The 24,169-nt window shown below is 55.9% G+C and overlaps 9 protein-coding genes across 9 annotated transcripts; 3 read left to right on the top strand and 6 right to left on the bottom strand.

Annotated features, from left to right (window-relative positions):
* Nucleotides 1-588: 588 nt before the first annotated feature.
* J3D65DRAFT_272323 (Haloacid dehalogenase-like hydrolase-domain-containing protein) lies at nt 589-1,694 on the bottom strand. Its single transcript, XM_066794974.1, has one exon. The coding sequence runs from the start codon at nt 1,554-1,556 to the stop codon at nt 750-752; it is 807 nt and encodes a 268-aa protein (XP_066658176.1). The 5' UTR covers nt 1,557-1,694; the 3' UTR covers nt 589-749.
* A 455-nt stretch (nt 1,695-2,149) lies between these two features.
* Nucleotides 2,150-4,632, bottom strand: J3D65DRAFT_617917 (YAP-binding/ALF4/Glomulin). The gene has a single exon (XM_066799608.1). It carries the CDS (start codon nt 4,299-4,301, stop codon nt 2,265-2,267), a length of 2,037 nt encoding a protein of 678 aa, XP_066658175.1. The 5' UTR covers nt 4,302-4,632; the 3' UTR covers nt 2,150-2,264.
* Nucleotides 4,590-5,723, top strand: J3D65DRAFT_617913 (GTP-binding protein AGP-1). Its single transcript, XM_066799607.1, has 3 exons — nt 4,590-5,002; nt 5,062-5,154; nt 5,251-5,723. The coding sequence occupies exons 1-3, from the start codon at nt 4,874-4,876 to the stop codon at nt 5,326-5,328; spliced, it is 300 nt and encodes a 99-aa protein (XP_066658174.1). The 5' UTR covers nt 4,590-4,873; the 3' UTR covers nt 5,329-5,723.
* Nucleotides 5,724-6,473: 750 nt separating this feature from the next.
* On the bottom strand, nt 6,474-9,106 carry J3D65DRAFT_272249 (cyclin-like protein). The gene is made up of 3 exons (XM_066794973.1): nt 7,870-9,106; nt 7,264-7,818; nt 6,474-7,208 (listed from the first exon to the last, which is right to left on the bottom strand). Exons 1-3 carry the CDS (start codon nt 9,007-9,009, stop codon nt 6,924-6,926), a joined length of 1,980 nt encoding a protein of 659 aa, XP_066658173.1. The 5' UTR covers nt 9,010-9,106; the 3' UTR covers nt 6,474-6,923.
* Nucleotides 9,107-12,595: 3,489 nt separating this feature from the next.
* J3D65DRAFT_665955 (uncharacterized protein) lies at nt 12,596-14,526 on the top strand (the record flags this gene model as incomplete). Its single annotated transcript, XM_066802878.1, has 2 exons — nt 12,596-13,297; nt 13,360-14,526. The coding sequence occupies 2 exons, from the start codon at nt 12,596-12,598 to the stop codon at nt 14,524-14,526; spliced, it is 1,869 nt and encodes a 622-aa protein (XP_066658172.1).
* A 1,097-nt stretch (nt 14,527-15,623) lies between these two features.
* On the top strand, nt 15,624-18,141 carry J3D65DRAFT_617901 (uncharacterized protein). Its single transcript, XM_066799606.1, has one exon. It carries the CDS (start codon nt 16,007-16,009, stop codon nt 18,029-18,031), a length of 2,025 nt encoding a protein of 674 aa, XP_066658171.1. The 5' UTR covers nt 15,624-16,006; the 3' UTR covers nt 18,032-18,141.
* A 550-nt stretch (nt 18,142-18,691) lies between these two features.
* J3D65DRAFT_272158 (uncharacterized protein) lies at nt 18,692-19,416 on the bottom strand. Its single transcript, XM_066794972.1, has one exon. It carries the CDS (start codon nt 19,262-19,264, stop codon nt 18,836-18,838), a length of 429 nt encoding a protein of 142 aa, XP_066658170.1. The 5' UTR covers nt 19,265-19,416; the 3' UTR covers nt 18,692-18,835.
* On the bottom strand, nt 19,417-21,454 carry J3D65DRAFT_272101 (uncharacterized protein). The gene has a single exon (XM_066794969.1). It carries the CDS (start codon nt 21,153-21,155, stop codon nt 19,569-19,571), a length of 1,587 nt encoding a protein of 528 aa, XP_066658169.1. The 5' UTR covers nt 21,156-21,454; the 3' UTR covers nt 19,417-19,568.
* Nucleotides 21,455-21,580: 126 nt separating this feature from the next.
* Nucleotides 21,581-23,502, bottom strand: J3D65DRAFT_272125 (uncharacterized protein). The gene is made up of 2 exons (XM_066794971.1): nt 23,000-23,502; nt 21,581-22,925 (listed from the first exon to the last, which is right to left on the bottom strand). Exons 1-2 carry the CDS (start codon nt 23,303-23,305, stop codon nt 21,753-21,755), a joined length of 1,479 nt encoding a protein of 492 aa, XP_066658168.1. The 5' UTR covers nt 23,306-23,502; the 3' UTR covers nt 21,581-21,752.
* Between the last annotated feature and the right edge of the window lie 667 nt (nt 23,503-24,169).

Genomic DNA, 24,169 nt, shown 5'->3' with positions numbered 1-24,169 from the left:
TGAGATATCCTTTCCAGTTTAAAGAGAAAGGACAAGAAAAAGCATCAAGAAGTCCACCAGTCAACATAAACCCCAAGTGGACGCAGTGAGTAAATACACTGACCAATAAGTAACCAAGGAAAATGACAAAAGGAAGGGGGCCGGCCACGGCATCAAAAACAAAAGGGGACGCAAGACCACGCGCTCCGGACATGCTTCATCTGAGAGCGCTTGCTCAGTCGGCCAGTCAATTGAAGGCATTCACAAAGACACTGGAAGTTCAACCGAGTTCATGCGTTCGTTGCGCGTAAGCGAATTTGCTGATCCACAAGGGGCAATGTGTGTATGTGATTCCACACACGTTCATAGTATTCAGTATCAATCATCCCGTTCACTCTACCTAAGGAGCAGGCCGTCCGTCCATCGAGTACTCTGCCGTAACCATTGAACTCGATCAAGTCCAAATCAATGACACGAATAGTAGTCGTCTAGCTGCATCACACACAGACAACGCAAGCGGCGACAACAGCAACGAAAGAGATACAGGTCGCTCAGACGCAAGCAAAGCAACTAGAAAACCCGCCATCGTACAGTAGTGGCAGTAGCAGTAGAATACAAACAGAGGTATCGGTACAAGACAAGGCGACTTTTGGACCAACTTCTTCTTCATTGACTTACTCCGACGTAGCTCCCTGCCAGCTACCTCGCGTCGCCTCTCTCATTTCTCTCCATGGAATAGAAGAGTGCATGCAGCAGTCGGCCCAGGTCACTCAAGGTCTCCTCGGCTCCAATCCCTCCTTCTTGAACGCCTCTTCGACAGCATCAGCCATCTCGCCCATAGAATGGAACTTCCACGAAAAGTCGACGCGGCCCTCGAAGTCGTCAATCTTGCCGCCCATGATGCTCTCCGCCTCGCCCTCACGGGTGCCACGGGCAATCCACGCGCTAGCCAATCCGACCTCCCTGGCCGGTTCGTGGTCGTGGAAGAGGCTCTGCGCCGTATGCAGGATCTTGTCTTTCGGCACGCCCAGGTCCTTTTCGACGCCGGCGACGAGGAAGTCGAAGTTGGCGCGCGCCGGCTTGTAGCTGCCGACGTCCTGCGCCGTGTAGAGGCGGTCGAACGGCGTGCCGCCGAGGGGCCCGGCGATCGAGTTTGCCAGGCTGGCGCGGTCCACGTTGGACAGCACGACGAGCTTGTAGAAGCGGCGCAGCCGACGCAACGCGTCGACCGTGTCCGGGAACGCGGGCCAGCGCCCCACGCTCGCGCCGAAGGTCGCGACTTCGGATTCCGAGGGCGCTTCCACCGGGAGCTGCTCGACGAGTTCCTTGTATGCTTCGCCGAGGAGGAGCGGGTATGGGAGGTCTGGGTGGCTGGATTGGATGGCGGATTCGTGCTTCACGAAGGCGCGGAGGGCGGTGCTGCGCGACGAGAGATAAGGGTGGTTGGGGTTGAGACTGTGCAGGCGGTCGAGCAGCGGCGAGAGGGCTGTGTAGATGCCTGATTCCCAGTCCACGAGGGTGCCGTAGACGTCGAAGGTGAGGGCCTCGAAGTGCGTGAGCGGGTGCGTGGTCGGCATGATGGGTGGACGGCGGGTGTGAGGATTTGGACTGTCTGGCTCGAGAATCGGGGAGGGTCGCTGGACTGATGGCTACGCAGCTAGCTCGCGGGCCAAGAGAGCGAAGGTGAGATGACGGGAGCGGTATGGATTGGAGAGCGCAATGGGCGCGAATGGGTTTATTTATCGTTGGCAAGTGTGGGGTTCCCAAGAAGACGTGTAGACGGGTGTGGAGAGGTGGAACAGGAAGACAGAACAGCGCAGAAGGAGGAGAAAGGATGTTAGTCAACGGCGAAGGTCATGGCTTCCGTTGTCGTCGACTTCTCGTCATCATCTGCCGTGGGGCCAGACGTGACGTTCGCCTGATCCGATGCCTTACCTTAGGTGGCTCAGGTCTGGGGCAGGTATGGAATGGGGATAGCTCGGGCATTCCCTCTTCTTCAGGGCCCGCAGCTTCCTCGCCCCCGCCGTTTCCGAAACAGTGGGACCGAGCTGCCTTAGCGCCTGCTGGCGGGAGGGAGGGGGAGGTGTCCAGTCGGCCCTCCCTGAACGCCCCCCGCGTGCTCTGCCCTCCCCACGTGTAACTCACCCCTTGCAATCCATGTCGTCAGAGGTACAGAAATAATTATCGATTCTTGCATCTCGCCTCAGAACAAACCCGTTCGCCCACAAATATCCGATCCATGCACAAAACGACCTAACCCTATGCTGCTGCGACCATTTGCCTCATCACGCAGCATTCAGCGCTTTGACGCCCTCCTCCACCCGATCCAGAACATGCTCCAAAAGACTCAATTCGGCCAGCCCTCTCTCCACATCCTCGCCTTCAGCCGCCAGCTCTCCTCCCTCACCAAGCGCCTTCTTGAAAGTCTGCGCTGCCTGGCGCAACGGGTGAAGAAAGCTGCCTCCCACGTCATTGCCCTCATGCAGGCCTTGTACGTCCAGCTGCTTGTGCAGCGGCTGTGCCGTCAGCAGGAGAATGTAAAAGTTGAGCGTTGCAAGGTAGAAGGCGAGGTCCAGCTTGAACTTGGTCCACGCCTCGCTGAGCGACGGCCCCGTCAGGTCGTAACTGAGGTCGGGAAAGAGGAAGGGCGCCGTGGTAGCTAGAGCGACGGGAGTGGCGAAGATGGAAGGAGTGACGACCTCGGAAACGGCAGACGACGTCGAGACGTTGCGCGAGTGCGAGTGCAAGTGGCCGGACGATCCGCTCGAGGGTTGCAGGGCAGACATGTTGGCCTCTACCGTCTCGCCCTTGAGCCAACCGACGGCGACGGCTTTGAGGTTTTCGTACGGACAGTGCTCGAGCGTGTCCCGGATGAATGATAGGCGCACGACATCCGATGGTTGAGAGCGGAGGACTGTCGACGTGAGGTAGTGCGCGTGGTAGCGCAGGGTAGGCGATGGATTGTTGGCCGAGAGGAGCGACGTCGTCTGGAGATAACGCACAAACTCGTCATCCTCCTTTGGCTCGCCCACCTCGTTTTTCTCCACCGCCAAAACACCAAGGGCCAAAATCGAGTCAATCAGAGCGTCCGAGTGAAATCCGCTGTCTCCAGCCGACTCGACACCAACATAGTTCTGCAAAACGGTTGCGTGGTCGGGGAATATCGACATGTCCCTGGCATCCGAGGGTTGATCGTACAGCGTCTCGCCGACCTTGCGCTTCGTGTAGAGATAGAGTGCGCCTGTTTTTGAAAGGGGAATGTCCGAAGCCGAAGCTGGGGGGTCGTCTTCCTCGTTCGACAGGCTCTTCGCCTCCGGCGTCGGGTCGATGATGGTCTTGTAGAGATCGTCCGAACTCAGCTCCAGGTCGACTGCCAGAGCGGCCAGCTGGCCGACGATGCCGATTCGCGCGACCAAGGGCTCCTCTTCATTGAAGCGGTCCGCGATAGACTTCTTGTTAGGTATCGTTCTCTCTGGGTGAAGCTTCTCATGCACTCTGCTGGTCACCGCCAGAGCTGGCAGATCCCCGTCTGAGCTGAGAGAATCCAGATAATATTCCAGGATGTGGGTCAGGAAGGACTGCAGCAGCCTCTTTTGGAGTTCGTCCTCCTCAGGGGTCGCTTCTTCCAGCGCGGCCTCTGGGTCTGGAGCGGATTCAGTGGCGGGAGGGCTCGCCACCGAAAAGCTGCTAGTCCTGGGAGGAAGATGCGGTCTCTTGGTTCCAGAAAGTGTCTTGATGAATTGCGTCACCGCAGGGGTTAGGTCGCTCGTGTAAGCGCCAGCCTCGCCATAGCTACTCAGCACAGCCTGAAGAGAAGTGGACAGGAAGCGGCTGGGGTACTTTGTCTTGATGCGCGGGTGCAATATGGCGAGCATGGAGAGGAGCGCATTGAACTGCAGGACAGGGAGCGGAGCCTTGGAACGGTTCGGCGCAAACTCGCCTTGCTTGCTGGCAACGCTTTCGTCGTCTGTTAGAACGGCGTTGTCTGCTGCGCGCGCAAGAGCCTCGTCGTCATCCTCCTCTTCTTGTTGACTTTCGAAATCGAGGAGCCTCAGGGCCTCTGTGACCTTTAGGCAAACCTCGCGTGGATTTCCCAATCGTGCAATGTCTTGCAGGCACATGTCAGACGCTGGTAGAAGGGGAAGAAACAGAATGACGAGGTCCCAGCCAATGTTGGCAGTAAGCTCTGCATCTTGAAGAACCGTGTGGAGCATTGGAAGTAGTTCCGGAGTGAGGTTGTGCTCGATGAGGGTAAGGTACGTCAAGTGATCCATGACCGGGGGCCGCCCCGCGAGGAGGGGATGCTCGTCTTGAGAGGCCATGGTGAGCGGTTTCTGTTGCGGGAGGTGTGAAGTTGGAGAGAGCGAGAGAAGTGCCGTGAAGGGTGTTTACAAAAGATGGATGGACGGATGGATGGAGGCGCAGCCACGGTGGATCTGGAGTAAATGATGACTGGCAGGGTTGGTGGAGTCTTGATCCGACGAATTGCACGTCATGGTCGTGGCAGTTTCAGACGGGGCAGATCAGCTCCAATCAACATCACGTGCGTTGCAAGGCAGTACCGGACCTCAGGCTGTCGAAGAGCCAAAATAGAATCGTTTGCAGCCGTCGGAAATCGTGCAAGCACAAGCCTGGGGCTTTGCGCTCTCCACGTCCCGCAGCATGTCCTCCGCTCCCTCGCAATGACAATGTGCACGGGAGGCGGCAGCGGGTGGAGCGGGACTCAGCTGACTTCCGAGCTTCCGTTCCGCCCCGCCGCTCTTGGCACTAGCTCCGACGCCAGACGACGGGCACATGTCCACCAGCGCCAGCTCGACCACTCGGTCATCTAATCCACCATCCACCCCGGCAATCCACGCTCTACCACCTTTCCTTCCGCTGGAGCAGCCACCCGATGGCTGACGTCGAAGATGCTGGCGCCGGCGCGCCTGTCAACGAGCCGCTCGACCTTGTGCGCCTGTGCCTTGACGAGGTCGTGTTTGTCAAGCTACGGGGCGATCGCGAACTGCAAGGACGGCTACACGTAAGTCGCGCAGACGCAAACAGAGAAAGGAGCAATCGAGCTGACATGGAGGCATGCAGGCCTACGACTCGCACTGCAACTTGGTTCTCGGCGATGTCGAGGAGACGATATACGTGGTCGAGGAGGACGAGAACGAGGACGACGTTGTGCGGGTTAGTACTTGCCACAGAGAGGCGTCCAATGCTGGGCCGCAACACATTATCTGCGAGCAGCGCGTGTGGACATGCGGGCTAACTTGCGGGATACAGACGGTCAAGAAGCAGTCCGAGATGCTGTTTGTACGAGGCGACTCGGTCGTTCTGATTTCTCCTCAACCAGCTTCATGATGCTCAAACGCACCGATGACGGACGGACGCGCGGAGTGGCGAGCCGCACAAGGGCGATGCTAAAATGTGAGGAGTCTCAAAAACTGGACTAGGCGGGCAGGATGCTGGGGGAAAACGAAAGGCAGCATGGATTGGGGGGAAAGGCTCGTCTGCGACTGAACAAGCGTCTGGCATACCTCTCGGCGCGAACGAACAGCTCGGATAAGATGCCGTCTGGGTAGAACCAGAAGAATTTTGGCTGGGCAAGGCTGGATGCCATACCATGACGCCCAATGTGGCTTGCCTGTCTGCGGCCACGCAACTCCGTTTAGCAACTAGCAAAGGCGCCGAGCGCGCCCTTATCGTGCGTGGGATTGCCAGCGCCAATGAAAAAAATTCAAAAGCATTCCAAAGCAACTTTTTTGCTCAGTCTCACTCTTTTACTCAGCACCCCAAAGCGTCATTCTCCGCAACCAGTTCGCGACCCCTCACCGTTGCCATGGCGACGAAGATGTGACTCCAATCGGACTCATGTTGCCGTCACCACCAGAATCAACCTGAGCACAAGCTGGCGTGGAGATGGGATAAAAGAAGAAAGAGTTTATTGGACCCTCATGCTGGAACGTCTAGACTACCCGCACCGGCTTCACCAGTCTTTTTTGATCCAGCCAGTCATTGCCAGGTCCAATGCCATGCCCTTCTCAATGCTCCATTAGCGCCCGCACCCGAACCCTGTTCGTCCAACCCTCCAGAATCGGCGGAAGCACAAGCATCCGTCCAAGTGCAAACGCTGCAACAATCGAAAAGAAGGCAACCTCGGCTCAAAAGAACAAGAAAGGGGAATTGTTGACGTGGGGAAGCGGGGGAATAGGGGGAAAGTTGTGCTGGATGATTACGTGTATCGTCGCCTCATACCGTCGTTATCTTTGTATCTTGTTAAGGGGTTGTGTGCATCGAATCCATGAGAAAAAACGTCCAGGGAGCTGAAATGCAATCGGAACCACAAAAATGAAAGGTGAAGGAAAAACAAGCCCGACAAATTGTCGAAACGTCGAACCGCGGCCAGCCTGTCCAAAAAGGTAAAGGTTGGGTATCACTTCTCGCAAGAGAGAAGAGCTGTCAGCCTTCTCAAGGACGAGCAAAATCTGAGTGTTGCCGACTCGTCCAAATAGAGCCCCTGCCCAAGGTTCAACTGGGTTTTGTAGCAAGCCACCGCCTTGACCAAGCAGAAAGCAATCGCAGGCCTGCCGAATTCGCTGATCATATGATCCTTCTGAGCCAAGGGAGCCACTAGTCCGTGTTTATTGGGGGTATCAACTCAGGCTTTTGTCTCAAGGGACCATTGAGCCTAAAAGGAAAGAAAGACATGTCATCAACTTGATCCCAACCGCAAAAGAAAAGGCAAACTCCAAAATACAAATGATGGTGAAGTTCAAAGGCTTGGAAACAGGGGGAACGGTCGTTAGTTGTGATCAGGGGGTGAACATTGCAGGTGAAGTGTGCAGCAAGCCACGCTTACTTTTTTTTTTTGAAAATTGTTGCACACCGTGAGATTCCCGTGGCTCGCATCAAAAGGCAGACGTGTATGCCACAAAAGAACCGCAGACCTGCCCGGTTCAATCCTTCTTGGCGTAGCGCAAGATGTTGGGTGGCGGGTGGCAAGTGTTAAGAGGTCCGTACTTCTTTTCGTAGTCATCCCGAGGGGCAATGTCGGGAATGGTGAATCCCTTGCGGATTTCTTGTTCGACAAACAAGGACGCACGCTTGAAACGCTTGTCAGAGTACTTTTCGTAAACGGCCGCATGATGCTTCTGGGGCTGCTCGCTGCATTCCAGGATGACTCCGATGAGGGGACGGATTTGATCGTAAGTGTAGCCAGAGTAGTGCACATGGCATGGGCCCTATTTAGAGTCAGTACAAGAATGATGTGGCGTGCCGTGTCTCAGATTCACTTACCCACTCGCCCTTGCAAATGGCTCCCTTTTTCAACATCATACGGGCAAGACAATGAGCGCCAGCAGCCGTGAAGCTGGGAGGGCATCCAACAAAGCGTTCATCCATGATGGTAATCTCAAGGAAGTACTTGGCCAGGGTACGTGTCTCCAAGTCGTAGTCGTCAGCTTTGCTGATTCTGCGGAGGAAGCTCATTGGACCAGGCCAGCCGAGCTCGAACTGGAGCATGCTGAGCATGAAGCGCTCAGCCTTGAGGATCTCGTCAACGGTGTATCCACCGTCAACCATGTACACAATTTCGGAAACCGAAGGACAGTTGATTTCCTCGTACTTGGCAGCGACGAAGATGGCAGTCGCGCCGACAAGCTGTAGCTTGCCAAGCGAGACAACTTTGCAGGACAAGAAACGATCGACGTAATTGACAGCAAGAAAGAGGGTCTCTGGAAGGAGTGTGAACCTGTGGTGGACCTGGACAAGCCAGTCCATCAGGACCGAACGCATAGACCACTGGATTTCAGCTTGGTTGTCCATGTAGAATGGATTCGGCTTCATCCTCTCCTGCATTATGAGTGAGCATGCAAATGCACCAGTACCAAGTGAATGACTTACCTCGAGGGACCTCATGTACTCGAAAATTTCGTCTCCGTATTCAGCCACCATTGACGTGTCCCAGTGCTCGTCCTCGTAGTCTTCCTGTGTCTTGTGCTTCAGAGCCATCTTCTTACACTCCTCCAGCCGTCGGCGAGTGCGAGCGGTGACCCTGGGCGCCAGGACGATGGTAGCTCCTCCAGTGGTGTTGTCCGTCCTTGGCCTCAGAGAGCGCGTCGTGGTGTAGCCGTCAGCGTCATAGTATTCTTCCTCTTCTTCCTCCCAGTGCTCCTCGTATTTGTCTTCAGCGGTCAACAAAGCCTTGCCAGCCTTTTCCGTAGCCTCTTCCAGCTCGTCGTGCTCGAGTTGTTGATTTTCAAGGGCCTCGTCATCTTCTTGCAAGCTAGGAGAAACAGGCTCATCCTCTTGTACCGGGCTCTCGTCTTCGTAGGTGACATAGTTTTGGCATTCCTCAGGTGCAACAGCTGTTTCAATGCTGGTGACTGACTCTTCGCGGGCAATTCGGGCAATCTGGTCTTCGATGGCGTCCTCAGAGGCACTGGTGACTTTGGGGAGCTTCACCGAAGGCGGCGACAGCTGAGGGGCAGTGTTGCTTCTCTCACGGCGCGTAGGATGGGCCTGGTGGTGCAGCGCAACGTTGGAGTCTTCTTCAACGTCGTCCTGGTCAGGTGCATCATGGTGAACGACCTCCTTGAAGACTGCAGTGTTGCGCTTCGAGCCAAGCTTCTTTGGTTGGCTGTGCTCTGCGTGTTTTGGAAGGGTGGACGATACCGTTTCCGGAGCGCTTGACTTGTGCGTTATGGAGCTGACGGGTCGCTGAGCAGGACGAAGAATGGCAGAGGACCTCGAGGATGACTCTTGGACGGTGGGCAGGCCCGAATCCTTCTTGCCATTGGTTTGTTTACCGGGCGCGACCAAGTCGTCTTTCACCAGCTTGCTGCTGCGAGCCGTGTTGCTGACATCTGCGAAAGCAGTGCGCTTTGCAGCAGCCTTGATGCCACCCGTCTGCGCAACGGACGACAAGGCCGGGGTGGACTTGTTGCGTTGGTGAAGTGTCTTGGAGGGGACGGCGGCCGGGACGTTGTTCTCATTGTGTATGCGAAGAGACCGCAAAGGTCGCTGAGGCTGGTCATCGGACATGATTAGCGGGGTCAATCAGCGCGAAGATGATGAAGGAGAAATTGGGAATGGAGGATGGAGTGCGCAGAGGCCAGGATCTGCGGATGGTAAAAAGAGAGTTGAATGTGGATGGACGCGAGCGGTTGGGCAGTGGGTGGGCGGGTGCTGGAGCAACGCACCTTGGCGTCCATGATGAGCGCAAATGGAATATGTCGTCTGGAGTCACGTCTGTGTTGGGAGGATAAACAGACGGACAGCGTTCTCCGGAGATGACTGCGGAGGACAACAGACGAGACGGGAAGACGACAACAACAACGTGGGAACAACGGCGGCGCGCGTCGGTCTTGTCGCGACGGTCGGCAAGACGGCGCGGGGGTGGGAGACGGTGAAGCACGTATAGCTATCCGTAAGAGAAGCGTGGATAAGCGGTGCTCGGAGAAGAATGGAGCTGAGCGTGCGAGGGGAATGGAAAGAAAGGTGGTAGCCGCTTGGCATCAACGAGCGACTGTTTACCTCTGCTTAGAGAGGTCAACACGGCTGTAAAGTAAACACAGACCCGGCCTCGCTAGCCGAGCAGGGTAAGCGCGGCCGTGGCTGCCCTACCGACTCTTGGCCGCCTGCCCTTCTCGTGCCTGAAACGACCTGAGCGCCCACTGGACAGCAGGGCATCTCGCGGCGGCGGTCTGCCAATTTGTTTGACTACTGCCGGTGCATCCTCAACACCAGACCGGGACAGCGCATGCCATTCAGCGCATCCGCAAACTGGCCCTGTCGCGCTGCACCCACCGTCTGTCCCGTCAGGTCGGCAAGCCGGCCTCCCTGGCCTCCCTGGCCTCCACTGGCGGGAACTTGCGGCGGTTGGTCCCGTGGGTTGGACGACGGCCTGGGGTGGGCTGCCGGGATGCTGCCGGGCTAGCCTCTGTCGTCATCCCCGCCTCGTCGCGTCAACTCTACCGCCATCCTTTCTGCAATTCGACTCCATTACCAACCAACTTGGCCTGCCGCCCGCTGCAACGCTGTCAATCCGATCGCTACTCTGCCACCCATCCTCAGCCTTATCCTCGACCCGCCCGCGCCAGCCCCGGTCCCGCTGCGGGCCCCGTCCATGATGCGCTCGGGTCTCGGGCGGCTCCACGCGATCGGTCGCTCCCGGGGCGCGTAGTAACGTGACGGCGCTGTGGCCTTGGTTGACACTCCGCCACTCTTCCATCAGCCTTTTGTCTTCGACTCAAATCCGCCCTCGTCGCTTTTTGGCCACTTGCGCACTTGCCTAGGGCACTGACACCATGATGGACCGCCCCGTCATGGCTTGCGTTTTGCCAGCACTGCCGCCCCACAGCCTATCAAGGAAGTCAATCGCCCGCCCGCTGTCCTCCATTGTTGCGCTTTGCGCCTGCCTGCCCACAAAACGCTGCCACGCCGACCGCCATTCACTTTCGAGGCGCTGGCCGTTTAACCTTCATGGTACACTCTCATCGCACGCGCGCGCTCCTTGTGCTGTCCGACCTTCGTGACGCCGCTCCTAGCGACTGCATGGCCGTTTACAGCCGCCGACTGCGCGCGACTCGTCATTGACCCTCCAACCTGCAACAATGCAACCCCTCGCTTGTCTTTGTGCAGAAAGCTGGCCACCGGTGTCGACTGTGGGGAATATGCCGCACTCATCAGTCGCATCATCGTGGCCTGTCCCCCTCCGGCGCAATTGCGGAGCCTCAGGTCTGCGCCCGCCTATCCATGCCTGGGCCTAGTCCATCGCGACCGCAGCCAAAGCGTCAACTCGTACGGACACTTGCGCTGTTGCTCTTTGGCCCTTTTGTAGCCCTCTGCTGCCATGTGCGCTCTGGTGGCGGCTCTCTGGGAGGCTCCCTCCATGATGCGACGGTGCCGCTGCCATCGTTCTGTGGAGCTTCAGCCCTGATGCCCCATCGAAAACCGCCTTGAAGACGCAGCGCTGCGTTGGCGGTCCATCATATTCCCTCGAATGCTCTTGTCGCGCACCCGCGACCATGATGAATACTGCTTCATGATGGGATATGGGTGTCTGGAGCTGCGCAATGCGATGGGGGAGCTGCGAGAGATTGTGCGATCCCCGCGGCAAAGGCTTTCATTGGTCGGCCAACAACAGTATTTACTGGTCCCCCGGCCTGCGTCTCTCGCAGCGACCTACTCCTAGCTTGACTGGCATGCGGCATGCATTGCCTTTGCGGCCTTATTGCGGATTGGCCCGCTCTGCAGCGCAAGTCGGGAAGTTTGGCTTGTACTGTGAGAGCTCGCGCTGTGCTGATAATAGCCCTGTAACGGGGCTTTGTGCCTGTCACCTTCCCTCAAGTGCCTGGCTCCGGGTTCTCTCGAGGACCTCTCATCTCCAGCCGCCTTGGATCGACCGGCGCGAAGCTGATTCCGACTGCATCTGTCGTCACGATACAAGCCCCCTCGGCCCTGGACATGACCCCTCAAAAGGCGCATGCGCTGCCATGTCGCCCGCTGCTACCTGTGCAAAGTGATTCGATCAAGCAGCTATATACATTTGCGATTCTTTGTACAGTGAAATTAGATCTGTAGAGCGTCGTCATGGCTGGCGACCGTCTATCGGCTCTCTGGGCGCTGGCTGGGCGGCGGACCTCGACAAGTGCCGCATGCTACCACCAAACAACCTGCAGTTAGCAATTGAGGAGTTATTAAACGTCCATAAATGCATCCAGTGGTCTTGCTCATCTGAGGCCATGTCCCTCGGATCGGCGTGTGTGTTGGGCGCCACATGGATGGGTTGAAGCAAAGCATCAGGCGGGCCGGAAACCAGACTCGCCTACTAGAGTCGCAGTGTTCCACCCACGCTTCTCTCTCCACCAACCTGTGTCCCACCCACGCTTCTCTCTTCATCTACCCAGTCTTGCACGGTACGTCTCCGGAATCCATCGTACTTTGCCAGCCGACGCAGCAAATCATCTTTGGACGCCAGACACCGGCCCTCCTCCTCGATCGTGAACTCACAGAATCGGTGTGCCAGACGCCCGGCGGCCCTTCGCGGAAAGCCTTCTACCTCAACTCCAACGCTCCATCCCACACTCAAGGGTATGTCATTACTTCTATACTCCCTATGCGACCGTGGCTATGTGCGAGATTCACCCCAGATCCTCTCCCCAGGATCGGTGGGTGCTGTCGCTGAGCTGCTGAACCGCCCTTGGATACCCCCGAGCGACGGCCTGCGAGACAGCCACGACTGTCAACATCTCATTCATGCCATCAGCATCAGCGGCCATGGCCATTAAACGCTTTTCATGCCGTTTGCTAACAGGTTTCGTGGGTTTAGGCTATTGCCCTCCTCCTTTCTCCACCCAACCCACGACCCCCTCTTCCTCTCGCGACACCGGCAGGATCGGTGAGAGTTGCGTCCGCCCGAGCGATTCCGACTCATATTTGATCTACGGCGACCACAAGGGACGACTTTGTGCTCGTCTCATCGCTTGAAGTCGTTGGTATGGAAGTTTCCAACCTGCTCACCGACTCTACCCAGCGGACCACACGAAACGAGTCGCCTATCGCTGCCCAGCCATCATCGCAACAACTACACAACACAGGGGTGTTCGCAGGCGATAACGGATACGTCATGGGCTCGATCTACCAGAGCTATGCCGTCGCTGACGCTGGCCCTGCTGCTATGCCTCTGGCGCAGCCACCCAAGCACGTCAGCTTCGAATTGCTGCTGCAAGAATCACCGCAGCATCGTGCGCGGCTGCCGATGAGGGTCAACATTTGGCCTCATGACACTACTGAGTCCATTGTTGCGACCGTCAAAAACTTCCATGGCATCTATGACGGTCAAGGCTACGGCGTCAGCTTTGAAGATAAAGATGGCAATACGCTGATTGCTCGGTACGAGAATTTCTACCACAACATGACAGTCTACGTTCGGAGGATTCCCCAAGAGGTCGACGAGTACAGTCATACTCCTCGTCACTCCATGTCTCCGAGGAAGGGCAGGCTGGAGGAACCCTTCAACATGCCTCCTCCAGGGCAGTTCTCTAGACCTCCGTCGCGGACTGCCAGAAACCGCAGCTTGTCCCCTGACGACCACCGTGGGCGGCGCAGCCTCTCTCGTAGCACGAACCCCAAGTCTCGCTCCCGGCAAGGTCTCAAGATTCGGGCGACTAGCTCTCACAGCAGTTTGGCCGACCTCAACGGCGACTACAGCGACAGTGAGGCAGGCTCCGTCACGAGCTCCCGCCGTGAGAATGTTGCGAGTGCGGACATCAGCCTCGACAATATAGTCGAGGGTGGCCGACGGAAGCGAGCCAAGTTTGACAGTTCGGTAAGTCTTGATGGCGACTGCGTCTGAGGACAATAGGAGGCTAATGAGTGCTTCCCGCTCAGGAACTGCCCTTGTTCGCGCCGCCGCAGGTGCCTATGACGACGTCCATGTCTTCTGTCTCGCCTCAGAGACGCATCAGCAGCATCAATGACGCCTCTCCTTTTTCGTACTCGAACCAGCAGACATTCTCATACACCAACCCGCTTCCGTCGCCGCAGAGCCATGGGGATGTTTCGTACATGCAGGGGTACCAAATGGGAACTCCATACACCACTTCCAGTGCGCAGCCGCACGGACATCGGCTGCGTACACGTGGCACCGGACAGTGCCTCCCGCGAAACTCGACGGGTGGTGTCTTGCCCACGCCCGACCCAACCATCGGGGGCAGCGTCATCTCTGACGAAGATGTCGCTCTCCAGCTCATGCGTCTTGGCGACGCCTCCAACTTCTCTTCGCACGGTCGCAACTCGACTTCCACCATTGACGATGCTCTGAGCGGCCGTGCTGAGGCCGCTTCGTCCGATGAGGCTAGCGATGAAGGCAGCGAAGAAGACGAGCTGCCCCACCACACGGGTGCCTTGCCGTCCGCGGCACGCCTGCACGACACTGAGCTCCCCCGCAGCTTTGAGAGCGGTGAAGACAGCTGCGACGAGTACGAGGACAACAAGGATGGATCTTTCAAGGGCGATAGCGATGACATTGTGCCTGAAGATAACGGCGTTGGCAAACCCAAGCTCCTGAAGAAGCCGCGCCCTGGGCTCGTTGCCAAGGTTTCGGCGAAGCCTTCAAAGCCTCGTCCTCACAACCATAAGAGTAAGGCGAAGACGCCCCAGGTCGCGAAGCCGCCTATCTCCCCTACCTCGCTGCCTCCGGCGTCTCGCAAGACGTCAAGCGCCTCCCTCAACGTGCAACAGTTCGCTGCCGATGAGGAGGACCTTTCGTCTAAGCCCCGATGCCAGCGCTGCAGGAAGAGCAAGAAAGGCTGCGACCGTCAGCGTCCCTGCCAACGCTGCAAGGATGCCGGCATTGGCGTCGATGGATGCCTCAGTGAGGACGAGGGCAATGGGAGGAAGGGCCGATATGGCCGTCACATGGGTGTTCCCATCAAGAAGTCGTCCGTCCCGGAGCCTCCGCCATTCTTCGAGGCAGTCAACGGTCCTGTCCCGACTGCCGGCAGCTTCACTTCTGTTGCATCTATGGCCGACAAGACGAAGAAGCGCAAGAGGTAAACCTCAATGCTTGCCCATGTCGGTATGCGATTTTCCTTGTCACCTGGCGCTGGCGTTGGAGGTTTAGCGGTTGATCTCTTTTCTTGGTGGTTTTCAGTCTTTGTCCGCGACGATCCGATCCTTACACGTCTCCGCCTTGCATTTGTTTCCTAGAAGTCAATCGTTGAAGCCGTCGCCGGCCACTTTTGGGCCGGCTCGGACCGTTAACGCGGTGGTGTTTTTGTGGCGTTTCGTGTCAATACTTGGTTTCACGTTTCAAAACATTGTTCAAACAATAGCAAGAGGAGGCATTTGCTGGGGGCAGCTGCAAGGTGGCTCTCGAAACCACCGTTGGATAAGGAAAACCTGCGCATCGGCTTCTTTCTTCACCGACGATCCTTACATTACTCAAAAAGTTCGTTGGACTTGTGCACGAGGAGACGAGATAACCTTCCGAAAAGAAATCGAGCAAAAGAAATCGAGCGCGCCTTTTGGCGAGGGTCCAAGGGTCCAAGGAGCGGGTGGACTCGCTTGGTTTCGCTGTTTTTCATACAAGGCTTTTTTCTCTGGTGGATGTTGAGCCGAAGCAAAAGATGAAAGAACGCAATGGCGACATGACGCGACATGGGAGGGCAAGATGATCCGGTGGAAGACGCAGAGGTCTTTTGTTTCTCTTTTCTCTCTCCAACATGTCACTCTATTTTCCTCCTTTCCCAATGTCTCCTTCGTGCTCTATGTGTTGGTTCAAAACGGCGACAGGCTCTGGGGTGTTGGGAATTGGAGATAGCTACCGCGGTCTTGAGGTCTAGCAAAGAACAGAAAATTCCGAAAAAAAAGAGAAAAAGAGGAAGCCTACAACAAATTCGTGATGGTGGGATCGATGGGGACGGGTAATTCCAAGACGGTCATTTGGCGGGTTGCAAAGCGGGTTGCATGTCTTGTCGTGGCGGTGGTTCTTCATCCTGGCACTAGATTGACTGTTACTCATGGAAGTTTTTGAAGGTCAAATTGTATGAGTTGCGCAGTGGTGCTCGTCAAGTGGTGAAAGCCTCATCTCAACGAAGGGCGCTCGATGATGCATACAACGATGGCACATGCGACTCGCCCAGCCTGCGTCGCGGTAACCTTCCTACCCCATCAAACTCGCATTCATGGTCTGAGAGCACAGCACATCGCATGATCCGCCCCCAAGTGCCTGGAATCCATCCGCGGAATTTATGTATCCATCCTGTGCTAAATTTGGCAGGCATGGCAAACAGGGTCTCGTCTAGCCAATCCGTGTCTCGAGCCGCATCACGACCTAGACTGGACCTCTGACTGCTTCCCGCCGTCCGTCAGTCTTATTTCCTTTTGCATGCCCCCCATTCTTTTCAACTGGTTGCTTCTCTTGCGAGTTTCAAGGTCCCACGACTCGTTTTAACTTTACTCCTTGATCCTCGCTGCCCCGCGCCTCTTGTCCGACCAACCGCAACGGCCCGCTGCTCGACCCACCTTGCCACTCATGGCCGAAGAAGCGTCTGCTCCCTCGCTGAGCCTGAAGGCTCGTATAGCCGCGCTTAACCTTCAGCAAGTGCAGGGCGGGAGTGTTCCTCCGTCCCATGGAAACGCTGCGACGAACACCAAGAAGAAACCTCCCCCTCCGCCGCCGTCAGCCCCGCCTCCGCGTCTCGCCGAACGCTCTCAGACGGCCAACGTACCTCCGGTCCAGAACTATGCGCCGACAACTGCACGAGGTGTAGGCAACCAGCCAGCAGATAATGGCGGTCATAGGACGGTATTGCCGCCGCCGGCGTTGAATGGAAACTCTGCCAAACCATCCCTCCCTCCAAGACTACCCTCGCGAACGAACACTCCCCGTCAGCCACCTCCCCCAAGCCTTCCGCCACGGAAAACCTCGAGTCAGAGCGTCTTGAGGAAAGATTCCCAGGAATCCATATCCACAATAGCTTCTACACAGTCCATGGGTTCTGCGCGCTCGGGTTACACAAATACAAGTGGCACTACGGCTACATCACTTGGAGAGGCGCAACCGGGTCGAGTCAAGGCCCCGCCGTTTGATCCCTCGAAACTCCCTCCTTTGCCACCAAAGAAGACACAAGAGGAGAAGGACGCCGAGCTGGCAAGATATGACCCCGTGCGCTCAAAGTATCTGACGAGGCAAAAGAGCTCGACGGCCTTGCAACCCACCCCGTCTCAGCCCCCCAGTCTCCCTTCAAGACCTGCACTGCCGACGAGGCCGAGTTCAACTCGAAGTTCAGGATCAGAGACAAAGCCAAGACGTTCTGCACTCGAATGGGGCCTGAACAAGAGCACCGAAACTCCCCCCGCTGTCCCGACAAGCCGTCCTGCTTCCACTCGTAGCCAACCCAATGGTGGAGCACCGCCTCCTATACCCCTCTCATCCCGACCAGATCTTGCCTCTATTCAAGCAAGCAAACCCAGGTCAAATGGCCAAAGTGGGGCATGTCTGAAATGTCGCGATTTCCGCGCTGTCGACGCGCATGCTGCTCGGTTCCCCCGCGAATCAATTCCATCTCATGACCTAAACTGGCTGGCGCACCAGCTTTGCGATCCTCTCCCTTCCCTCACCGATAAAGCCCGCGCCATCTTCACCTGGCTGCACCACAACATTGACTACAATTGCGCCGCCTTCTTCGGTGGCTGTGTCCAACCATCGACACCGGCAAACACAATAGCAAGCGGTCTAGCCGTCTGCGAAGGATACGCTGGCCTCTTTGCTGCTCTGGGTGCACAAGTCGGCTTGGAAAGTGTCGTCATTGGCGGCCATGGAAAGGGCTTTGGGTACGCTCCTCTGGCGCCTGGCTCCCCTGTTCCGTCCTTTCAATGCGGCCACGCATGGAATGCCGTCCGCATCGACGGCGGCGAGTGGAAGCTCATCGATGCGTGTTGGGGCGCGGGAAGCGTCGACGGGGCCTCGCGCAGCTACAAGCGCCACTTCACCCCGAGTTATTTCATCATGGACAACAACGAGTTCGGAATGAAGCACTACCCAGAGGACTCGCGCTACTTTTTCCGCACAGACGGGCGCGCGACGGTGCCGTGGGAGGAATATATCCTGGCACCGCCGGGCCCGCAAGTCTATGGCGCCGCCGGCGACTATGGATTGAACGTGGTGTCCTTCAAGCCGTGGCAGAGAGAGGTGCGAGTCCACGACCCCAACGGTCCATCAGTCGTGCGTTTCGAGTTCGAGAAGCGCTGTCCGCACTACGACCCGGAGGCGCTCGGCGAAGGCAAGCAGTTCATGTACTTTGTCATCATCGAGGGCCGGGGCGGGCAGAACAAGCAGTGGCTGCCCATGGAGCACGATGGCCGCTTCTGGTGGTGCGACATTGAGCGCGTCGAGCTGGGCGTCCCAGGCGCCGGCCACAAGGTGCTGGCGTGCGCCGGCACAAAATGGCTTGATGGGCCCGAGGGCAGTGGCAGAGGCGTGACGAGAGACATGTGGGAGCGCGATCGCTATGGCATCAGGGGCTACAGTGGCGTCGCTGCTTGGGATGTTGCGTAGGCATGTAGTTGAGCTGGCTCTGGTCGCAGGTTGTCTTCCCGAACCTAAGCCTACCCAAAATGTACAATTAACCTTTTTGTCGCTGTACGACCAACTCTTTCGCAACAAGCACGAGCTCCTTTCTTCATGCCATGTCATATCATCCCTTTCACCTCTACATCCCCCTCCCCATTTACAAATCGCGCAAAACCAAAAACACGCAACCTTGATGGCACAACCCACACCACAACCAAGCCCCTCGCCCCCTCCCCTCCCCTCCCCCAACGATCATCCCACATTCAGTCAGTCGGCCCGTCCCTAAACTCTCCATTCCCGCCTTGCGACTCGCGCGTGCCACAGCAGCCAAACACGTTGATCCGCCAAGCAAAAGAAGCGCGCGCGTTTGAGAGCTCGTGGCTGGCTGGCTGGACTGGCACACGTCGTGCCGGTGCGGGCGGCGTGGCTGCTATTTTTGTATCCACAATTTACCCCGCTTGGCCCGTGCGCGGCTGCTGTGAAACGCAGGCACCGCACTGACCTCCGCTGGTGTGTTTTGGGGGCGCTGGCGCGGGCCGAGATCGGAGTGGTGACGTCGTGGGGTTGTTTTGTTTTGGTTTCGCTGTTTTGGGTCCATCGTGAGGTTCTGCGCATCAGGGCTCAGGAGCTCCTTGTCACTGCTCTCTTGTACTGCTGGATGCTCCTGAGCACGTACGCTGGTCTCGAATCGCTTGAATGCTCCTGAGCACGTACGCTGGTCTCGAGTCGCTTGAATGCTCCCAATCAGTGACTGTCACACGATCTGAGGGCGCAGACTTACCAGCATTCTCACTGCGGGGGTTGTTGAAACAGTACCAACACCGGCGTTATGCCGCTAAGAAATACAGAAAAGAAATAGGCGCTCTCGAGGTATGGTCTTATCATTGAAGGGGACGTCGGCGGTGGAGTGTTCTTGTCCACCAAGAGGAGGATTACGCTTAGGCATGTTTCGGGCGTGGTAATGATTGCACATTTGACCACCGGTTGGAGAGGGAGTATTGTTAGAATAATGATGCAGGCAACGATCCAGAGCACGAGGAAGAATGTGATCAGAGCTGTGACACATTCATATTCATCCAGTTCGGGATCGAGCCGGTCCGTTGTGTCTGGTGTTGAGGATGATGGCAATGATGTCGTCGGTAATATGCTTGAATGAGAGTTCGCAGTAAAGTCGTCGTCGTCGTCGTGTGGACGATCAAGAAGAGAGACTGACTTCATGTTGGGCGTTGTTGAGGTTTGGAAAGGAAAAAGCGAGGTCGCGGGAGCTTTATACCTTCAATTCTCCGTTTAGGTGCCCCTTAATGGTAATCGAACCATGGAACTCGGCTGGCTTCGCCTTCCTCACCCAGATACGGTCGAGGTTTCTTGGTACTGCTTGTCAAGGAACTTGCCCGAGATCAGGGGCGCGCTTCTGATACGTACAGTACCAGTCCTCAAGATCCAAAGGACATGTACCTCAACCAACGTCAACAACACAAACACCTCAACTTATAGCCACTTCTCTCCCCACTCTCCCAACACCTCAAAACAACCACGAGTGTCTCCCCGAAAACGTGCTCCACGGATCAGCGCTCCACTGCGGCACATCCGGCACCTTGCAGCCCACGAACCTGACGTTTTCACCCACGAACTCGTTGTCGTCGAGCATACCAGAAAATGCGGTGCACGCGTCGTCGGCAAAGTGAAGCAGGCCGGCGCAAGGGGACGAGAAGTATTCGGGGCGGCGTTTTATCATCTCGTCGCCGGCCTCGCGGCCGTGCATGCGGTAGAAGATGCGGCGAGGTAGGTGGATAGCGTTCGAGGGCGTTGTCCTTTGGCGTTTTGAGGCAGGCGAGGAGGAGGGCGTGGTTGTGGTGTCTGGCGCGGCACGTTTGGTGCCAGCAGCACAGGCGTTGAGTTCGTCTTCCTCCTCCTCCTCCTCCTCCTCCTCGTCATCGTCGTCGAGATCGCTTGGGTAATCCTCCCAGCAGTCTTCGTGCTTGTGGCACCTGTACCTGTTGCGTTTGGCCTCGCGTTCTCGCCTGCGTCTTTCTTTTCCTTCGATCCTAGCAACGAGTTCATCAAGCTTTTCCTCTGAGAACCCCAACAGCATGGTGCCCTCGATGAGGTTGAAATCGAAGGTACCAATCAATATCCCGTCTGGACCAAGCGAGATATCCAGGTGCAGCATGCGTGGAGAGCACCACCACTCCTTTTTGGCAATTTCGTCGCAGCGGACAAGATATGAGCCGACGCAGTGTCGCAGCTCGAATGACTGCAGTGGAGGAGTGTTCATGGTATGCCGCCGATGAAGATATCGTCGGTGTGGCTCAATATCTTTTTGCCAGTGTTCGTCGCGCTTTTTCAGCTCTCTATCCTCCTTGCGCTGTCGCTCCTCCTCCACCTCATTGTTTGTGTCTTGCACCTTGCGAACGACAGAGGCTTCGTCCCAACCGATGCAAAGGTCAGGAGTCTCTGTGAATTCGTCCCGAGAGCGGCACAGGGCTGTGTGAAGGCCAGGGATGGTACGAGCGATCAGGTCCCTTTTGTGGTCGAAGCCCTGCAAGACCAAGACATCTGGTGTCTTGGTGCGATCCGGCTCTCTCCCATCAGTAAAGTAGTGGTGACTCAAGAACCATTCGAAGTCGTATTCGGCTCTCTTCTGGGGCGTGTTACACTTTGCTTTGTTGCTTTCATCCCAGACTCGAAACTCGTTTGCCCATTCCTGGCGCTGTGGCTCGTCATCGCGCTTCATTTTTTGCTGAACTTCAATCGCGGAGTCTGAAATCTGTTCGCACTGTTGATGAGACCAGTCAGCATCGAGACTCAATCTTAGGGATCCCTTCTCCCGCGTACTTTGCCCTGACGAATTGACTCCTCGAGTAGGGTGCGTATCTCGGCGACCGGGGTTGATGGGCGGAAGTCGATGCCGTAATGCTTCAGTTGCGCGGCGAAAAACACTTTCTTGCCCAGTGGATTGAGTTAGTTGGGGCTGAGGATAGAGGACTTCCCTCAAGCGCTGGCTGTCGAAACGCTCGTACCCAGACACAGTGAAAGTCTGGTCACGGAGTTCAAAGCCGTTCTGTTTGAACACTGGAGGCTCTGGACGACCATAATGAAAGGATGCCATTTTCCAAGCTGCAAGTCGAGTGGCAAAGGTGAGATGGGCGAATAGAGGAACTGCTTGGACGCGGCGGAGTGTGGTTGGTGATAAGTTGAAGAACCCAAGATGCAGTGGTGTGGTTTACGTGACGCGTCGCGCGATTTCGCGTCTGGGCTTAAGGGAAGCCGACGAAATAAGCGCGCGCTTCCGAGAAGTATCTGCCCTGAAGCGCAAGGCACTGATTCAGAAGAGGCTCGGGCTGCGGGATCGACCAACGTCATTGATTGGTTGAATTCATACAGTGTCGAGGTGACTAGTGATCCACTGGTAGTGAATTAGGAGAGGAATCGTAAGCAAAGTGAATCTTCCTGTGTTGTATGCTGTTTTCCCAATTTCCTTGATTCTTTGGTAATGTTCCTTACGAGGCGTTGTTGGTCAGGCCCAGAGGAGCATCGTGTACCCGAAGCAAAGGGGTTTTGAGCAGGCCAAACGCTGTTTGATTGGAGAGGATTTTGACTTCGTGAATCACTGAAACCTAACAGCATTGACCTCTTCATGTAGGGGATATTAAAACAGATCTCCATCTTCTGTGACCAATTCGTTCATCGAGCAACGGTGAGTCGTTCAATTCCATCTCCCTGTGGATGCAAGTCCATAAGTTCCGTAGGAGAAAGCGTCCCATGGATCCGGCTTCTTTAGCGGCTGCTCCGATACTTTATATCCCAAAAATCTGACGTTGCGGTCGATGTAGGGGAAATCGTAGGCCAGTCCCACAAATTTTGTGCACCCATCTGATAGGAATTCGAGGTGGCCTGGCGCGGAGTCAGGAATTATTTGACCTTCGCCAGTTTCTTGGCCTCGGAGTCGGTAGTAGACCCGCCGAGAGAGGGTAGGTATTCTTTTACGTTTCTTTGAAGCATTTGAAGGGCCTCCTGCTGCTCGTTTATTTGCTACAGTCTTTGGAACAGTCTTTGCCAAGGTATTCGTTGCCTCGTCACTGTCTTCGTCGTACTCTTCATCGTCGTAGTCAGAATAGTATTGCTGTTTAGACACTGCTCCAGTAATGGCGTCCAGATTCTCTTCAGAGAGACTCAAGAGCATGGTCCCCTTTATCACCCCAAAATCGTAGGCGGCAATCAGAGTCTCATTTCCAGCTGTTGATATGTCCATCGTGAGGTTGTTTTCGTAGCGTTTGTCAAACTTGAGAGCCGCATCACATTCAATGGAATATGAGCCTACGCATTGGCGAAGCTCAAATGATGTATTGCCTTGCGATTGGCAGCGCTGTCTTGCTCGAGCGACGCAACGCTGATAGTCAGTATCACGTTCTCTTCTCTCCGCTTCTTTCTTTTCTTTATTGATGTTGTCCGCCAAGCGGTACACAGCGTCGCGATCCCATCCAATGCAGTGTCTTGGGCCTTCGTGCGACATGCAAAATTTCGTGTGGAGATCGTATCTCTGAGATAGATCATGGAGACTCAGCTTCTTGTCAAGGCCTCTGGGGTGAATTTGAAGGACCATAGGCGCAGGGGTCTTCGATTTATCCGGCTTTCCCTCATTTAAGTAGTAGAAATCCATGAATCTTTGCAAGTCATAGCTTGCTTTTTCGCTGGGTGTTTTGCATTGGGCAAAGGCTGCATCTTGACGCTCCTTTTCTCTCGCCTTGGCTTCGGTTTCTCGTTGCCTTTTCTCCTCGTCCCAAGCGCGAACCTGCTTCTTCCATGCTTGGTACATCGATTCATATTCGAGGCACATTCTTTGCTCCAGGCGCGCTATTGGTTCGGGGACAACGTCGCACTGAGACGATATCAGTCTATAGGTACGGCTTCATGTAAAGCCGTAAGAGAATCAAGTGAAATCCCGGTACTTACCTTGCCATGATGAACCGACTCCTCAAGCAGACTTCGAAGATCGGCGACTTTGCTGGACATACGGAATTCAATTCCATAAAAGCGCAACTGTGCCGCGAAGAAGTCTTTCTTGAATAATTTGCGAGCCTCTTCTGCGGCTACCATGCGGCCTTGCAGCGACAGTGTCTCTGGATGCAAAAGCCCATGTAGGCGTGGACCTTCAACGCGCGCAATATCCGTATCTTCCAAGGTGAAGCGGTCTCGACAAAACTGAAATCCGTTGCATCTGAGCACCGGTGGCTTTGTCGGATTGAACATCTCTGGCATGTTCTACGTTGGCCAGCAAGGGATCGATCGAACCGGGACTTTGTGGTATGGTAGAGTCGCGCGACTAGACGACAGGAAGGGTTTGATTGGTTGAGAGTGAGAACCGCGCGAAAGGACAACTCCGACATGAAAACCAGCAGAGAAGTATCGTGAGAGCCTGTCAGCGACAAAGAGAGGAGTTGCGGGGGAAACCGAGTTCGACGGGCGACGCGCGAGGTCAACCCCGGCCGCGTCGAGCTAAACCAAATGAAGTAGTAGGTTTTCCTGTGTCGCGCCATCACGGAGACGCGTAATCGCTGAGACAGGTCTACATGTACTTCGACGCCTTGGACAAACGCAGACATGGTTTTGAGAATGGTGAGAAGAAAAATGTTCCTCTGCACCATTTACACACCGTCCCGCGCAAGCATTCTCATCTCGTCCGTTGCAGACTCATTACCAAAACTTCTTCAACATTTTTCTGGCCTCTGTTCTTGCAGCCTTTTGTTTTCCCCTGGAGGCTGTTTGTATCCAAAAGTCTTATGAGATCTGGCGGAGACAGTGGCTCCAGGTCATGCAAAGTGAAGCGAGCTTCAAACCGCCTTGAACGAGCACTGGCAGCTTTGGTCGAGGCTCATATGCTAACATGTTGCAGTCCCGTTCTCTGGAGCAAGCCTCACCGTTTGAAGAAAGGGGAATGATCCGAGACTTTTTTGAAACTTTCATTGCGCGAATTAGTGTTGCATTCGCGCAACGCGAGTCTCTGATTCCGTCATGTTGGGCGCGTGACCACGTGATCGGTGTAGCCTGACACGCGGTCGGCGTTTCAAAGCTGCAGAAATGGGGATGTTCTTGACTCGCAGCAAGCTCATTGCAAGAAAGGGG

Source organism: Phyllosticta citribraziliensis (assembly GCF_038025025.1).
Source record: "Phyllosticta citribraziliensis strain CPC 17464 chromosome Unknown J3D65scaffold_3, whole genome shotgun sequence".
Lineage (NCBI taxonomy): Eukaryota > Fungi > Ascomycota > Dothideomycetes > Botryosphaeriales > Phyllostictaceae > Phyllosticta > Phyllosticta citribraziliensis.
The sequence above is the reverse complement of the archived record's forward strand: the minus strand, read 5'-3'. Positions and strand labels throughout refer to the sequence as shown.

Coding starts and splice junctions, on each gene's coding strand:
- J3D65DRAFT_272323 (XM_066794974.1), bottom strand. CDS start 1,556: ATGCCGACCACGCACCCGCTCACGCACTTCGAGGCCCTCACCTTCGAC.
- J3D65DRAFT_617917 (XM_066799608.1), bottom strand. CDS start 4,301: ATGGCCTCTCAAGACGAGCATCCCCTCCTCGCGGGGCGGCCCCCGGTC.
- J3D65DRAFT_617913 (XM_066799607.1), top strand. CDS start 4,874: ATGGCTGACGTCGAAGATGCTGGCGCCGGCGCGCCTGTCAACGAGCCG. Junction 5,003..5,061: donor AACTGCAAGGACGGCTACAC/GTAAGTCGCGCA, acceptor GGAGGCATGCAG/GCCTACGACTCGCACTGCAA. Junction 5,155..5,250: donor ACGAGGACGACGTTGTGCGG/GTTAGTACTTGC, acceptor TGCGGGATACAG/ACGGTCAAGAAGCAGTCCGA.
- J3D65DRAFT_272249 (XM_066794973.1), bottom strand. CDS start 9,009: ATGTCCGATGACCAGCCTCAGCGACCTTTGCGGTCTCTTCGCATACAC. Junction 7,819..7,869: donor AGTACATGAGGTCCCTCGAG/GTAAGTCATTCA, acceptor CTCATAATGCAG/GAGAGGATGAAGCCGAATCC. Junction 7,209..7,263: donor CCATTTGCAAGGGCGAGTGG/GTAAGTGAATCT, acceptor GACTCTAAATAG/GGCCCATGCCATGTGCACTA.
- J3D65DRAFT_617901 (XM_066799606.1), top strand. CDS start 16,007: ATGGCCGAAGAAGCGTCTGCTCCCTCGCTGAGCCTGAAGGCTCGTATA.
- J3D65DRAFT_272158 (XM_066794972.1), bottom strand. CDS start 19,264: ATGAAGTCAGTCTCTCTTCTTGATCGTCCACACGACGACGACGACGAC.
- J3D65DRAFT_272101 (XM_066794969.1), bottom strand. CDS start 21,155: ATGGCATCCTTTCATTATGGTCGTCCAGAGCCTCCAGTGTTCAAACAG.
- J3D65DRAFT_272125 (XM_066794971.1), bottom strand. CDS start 23,305: ATGCCAGAGATGTTCAATCCGACAAAGCCACCGGTGCTCAGATGCAAC. Junction 22,926..22,999: donor AGTCGGTTCATCATGGCAAG/GTAAGTACCGGG, acceptor ATATCGTCTCAG/TGCGACGTTGTCCCCGAACC.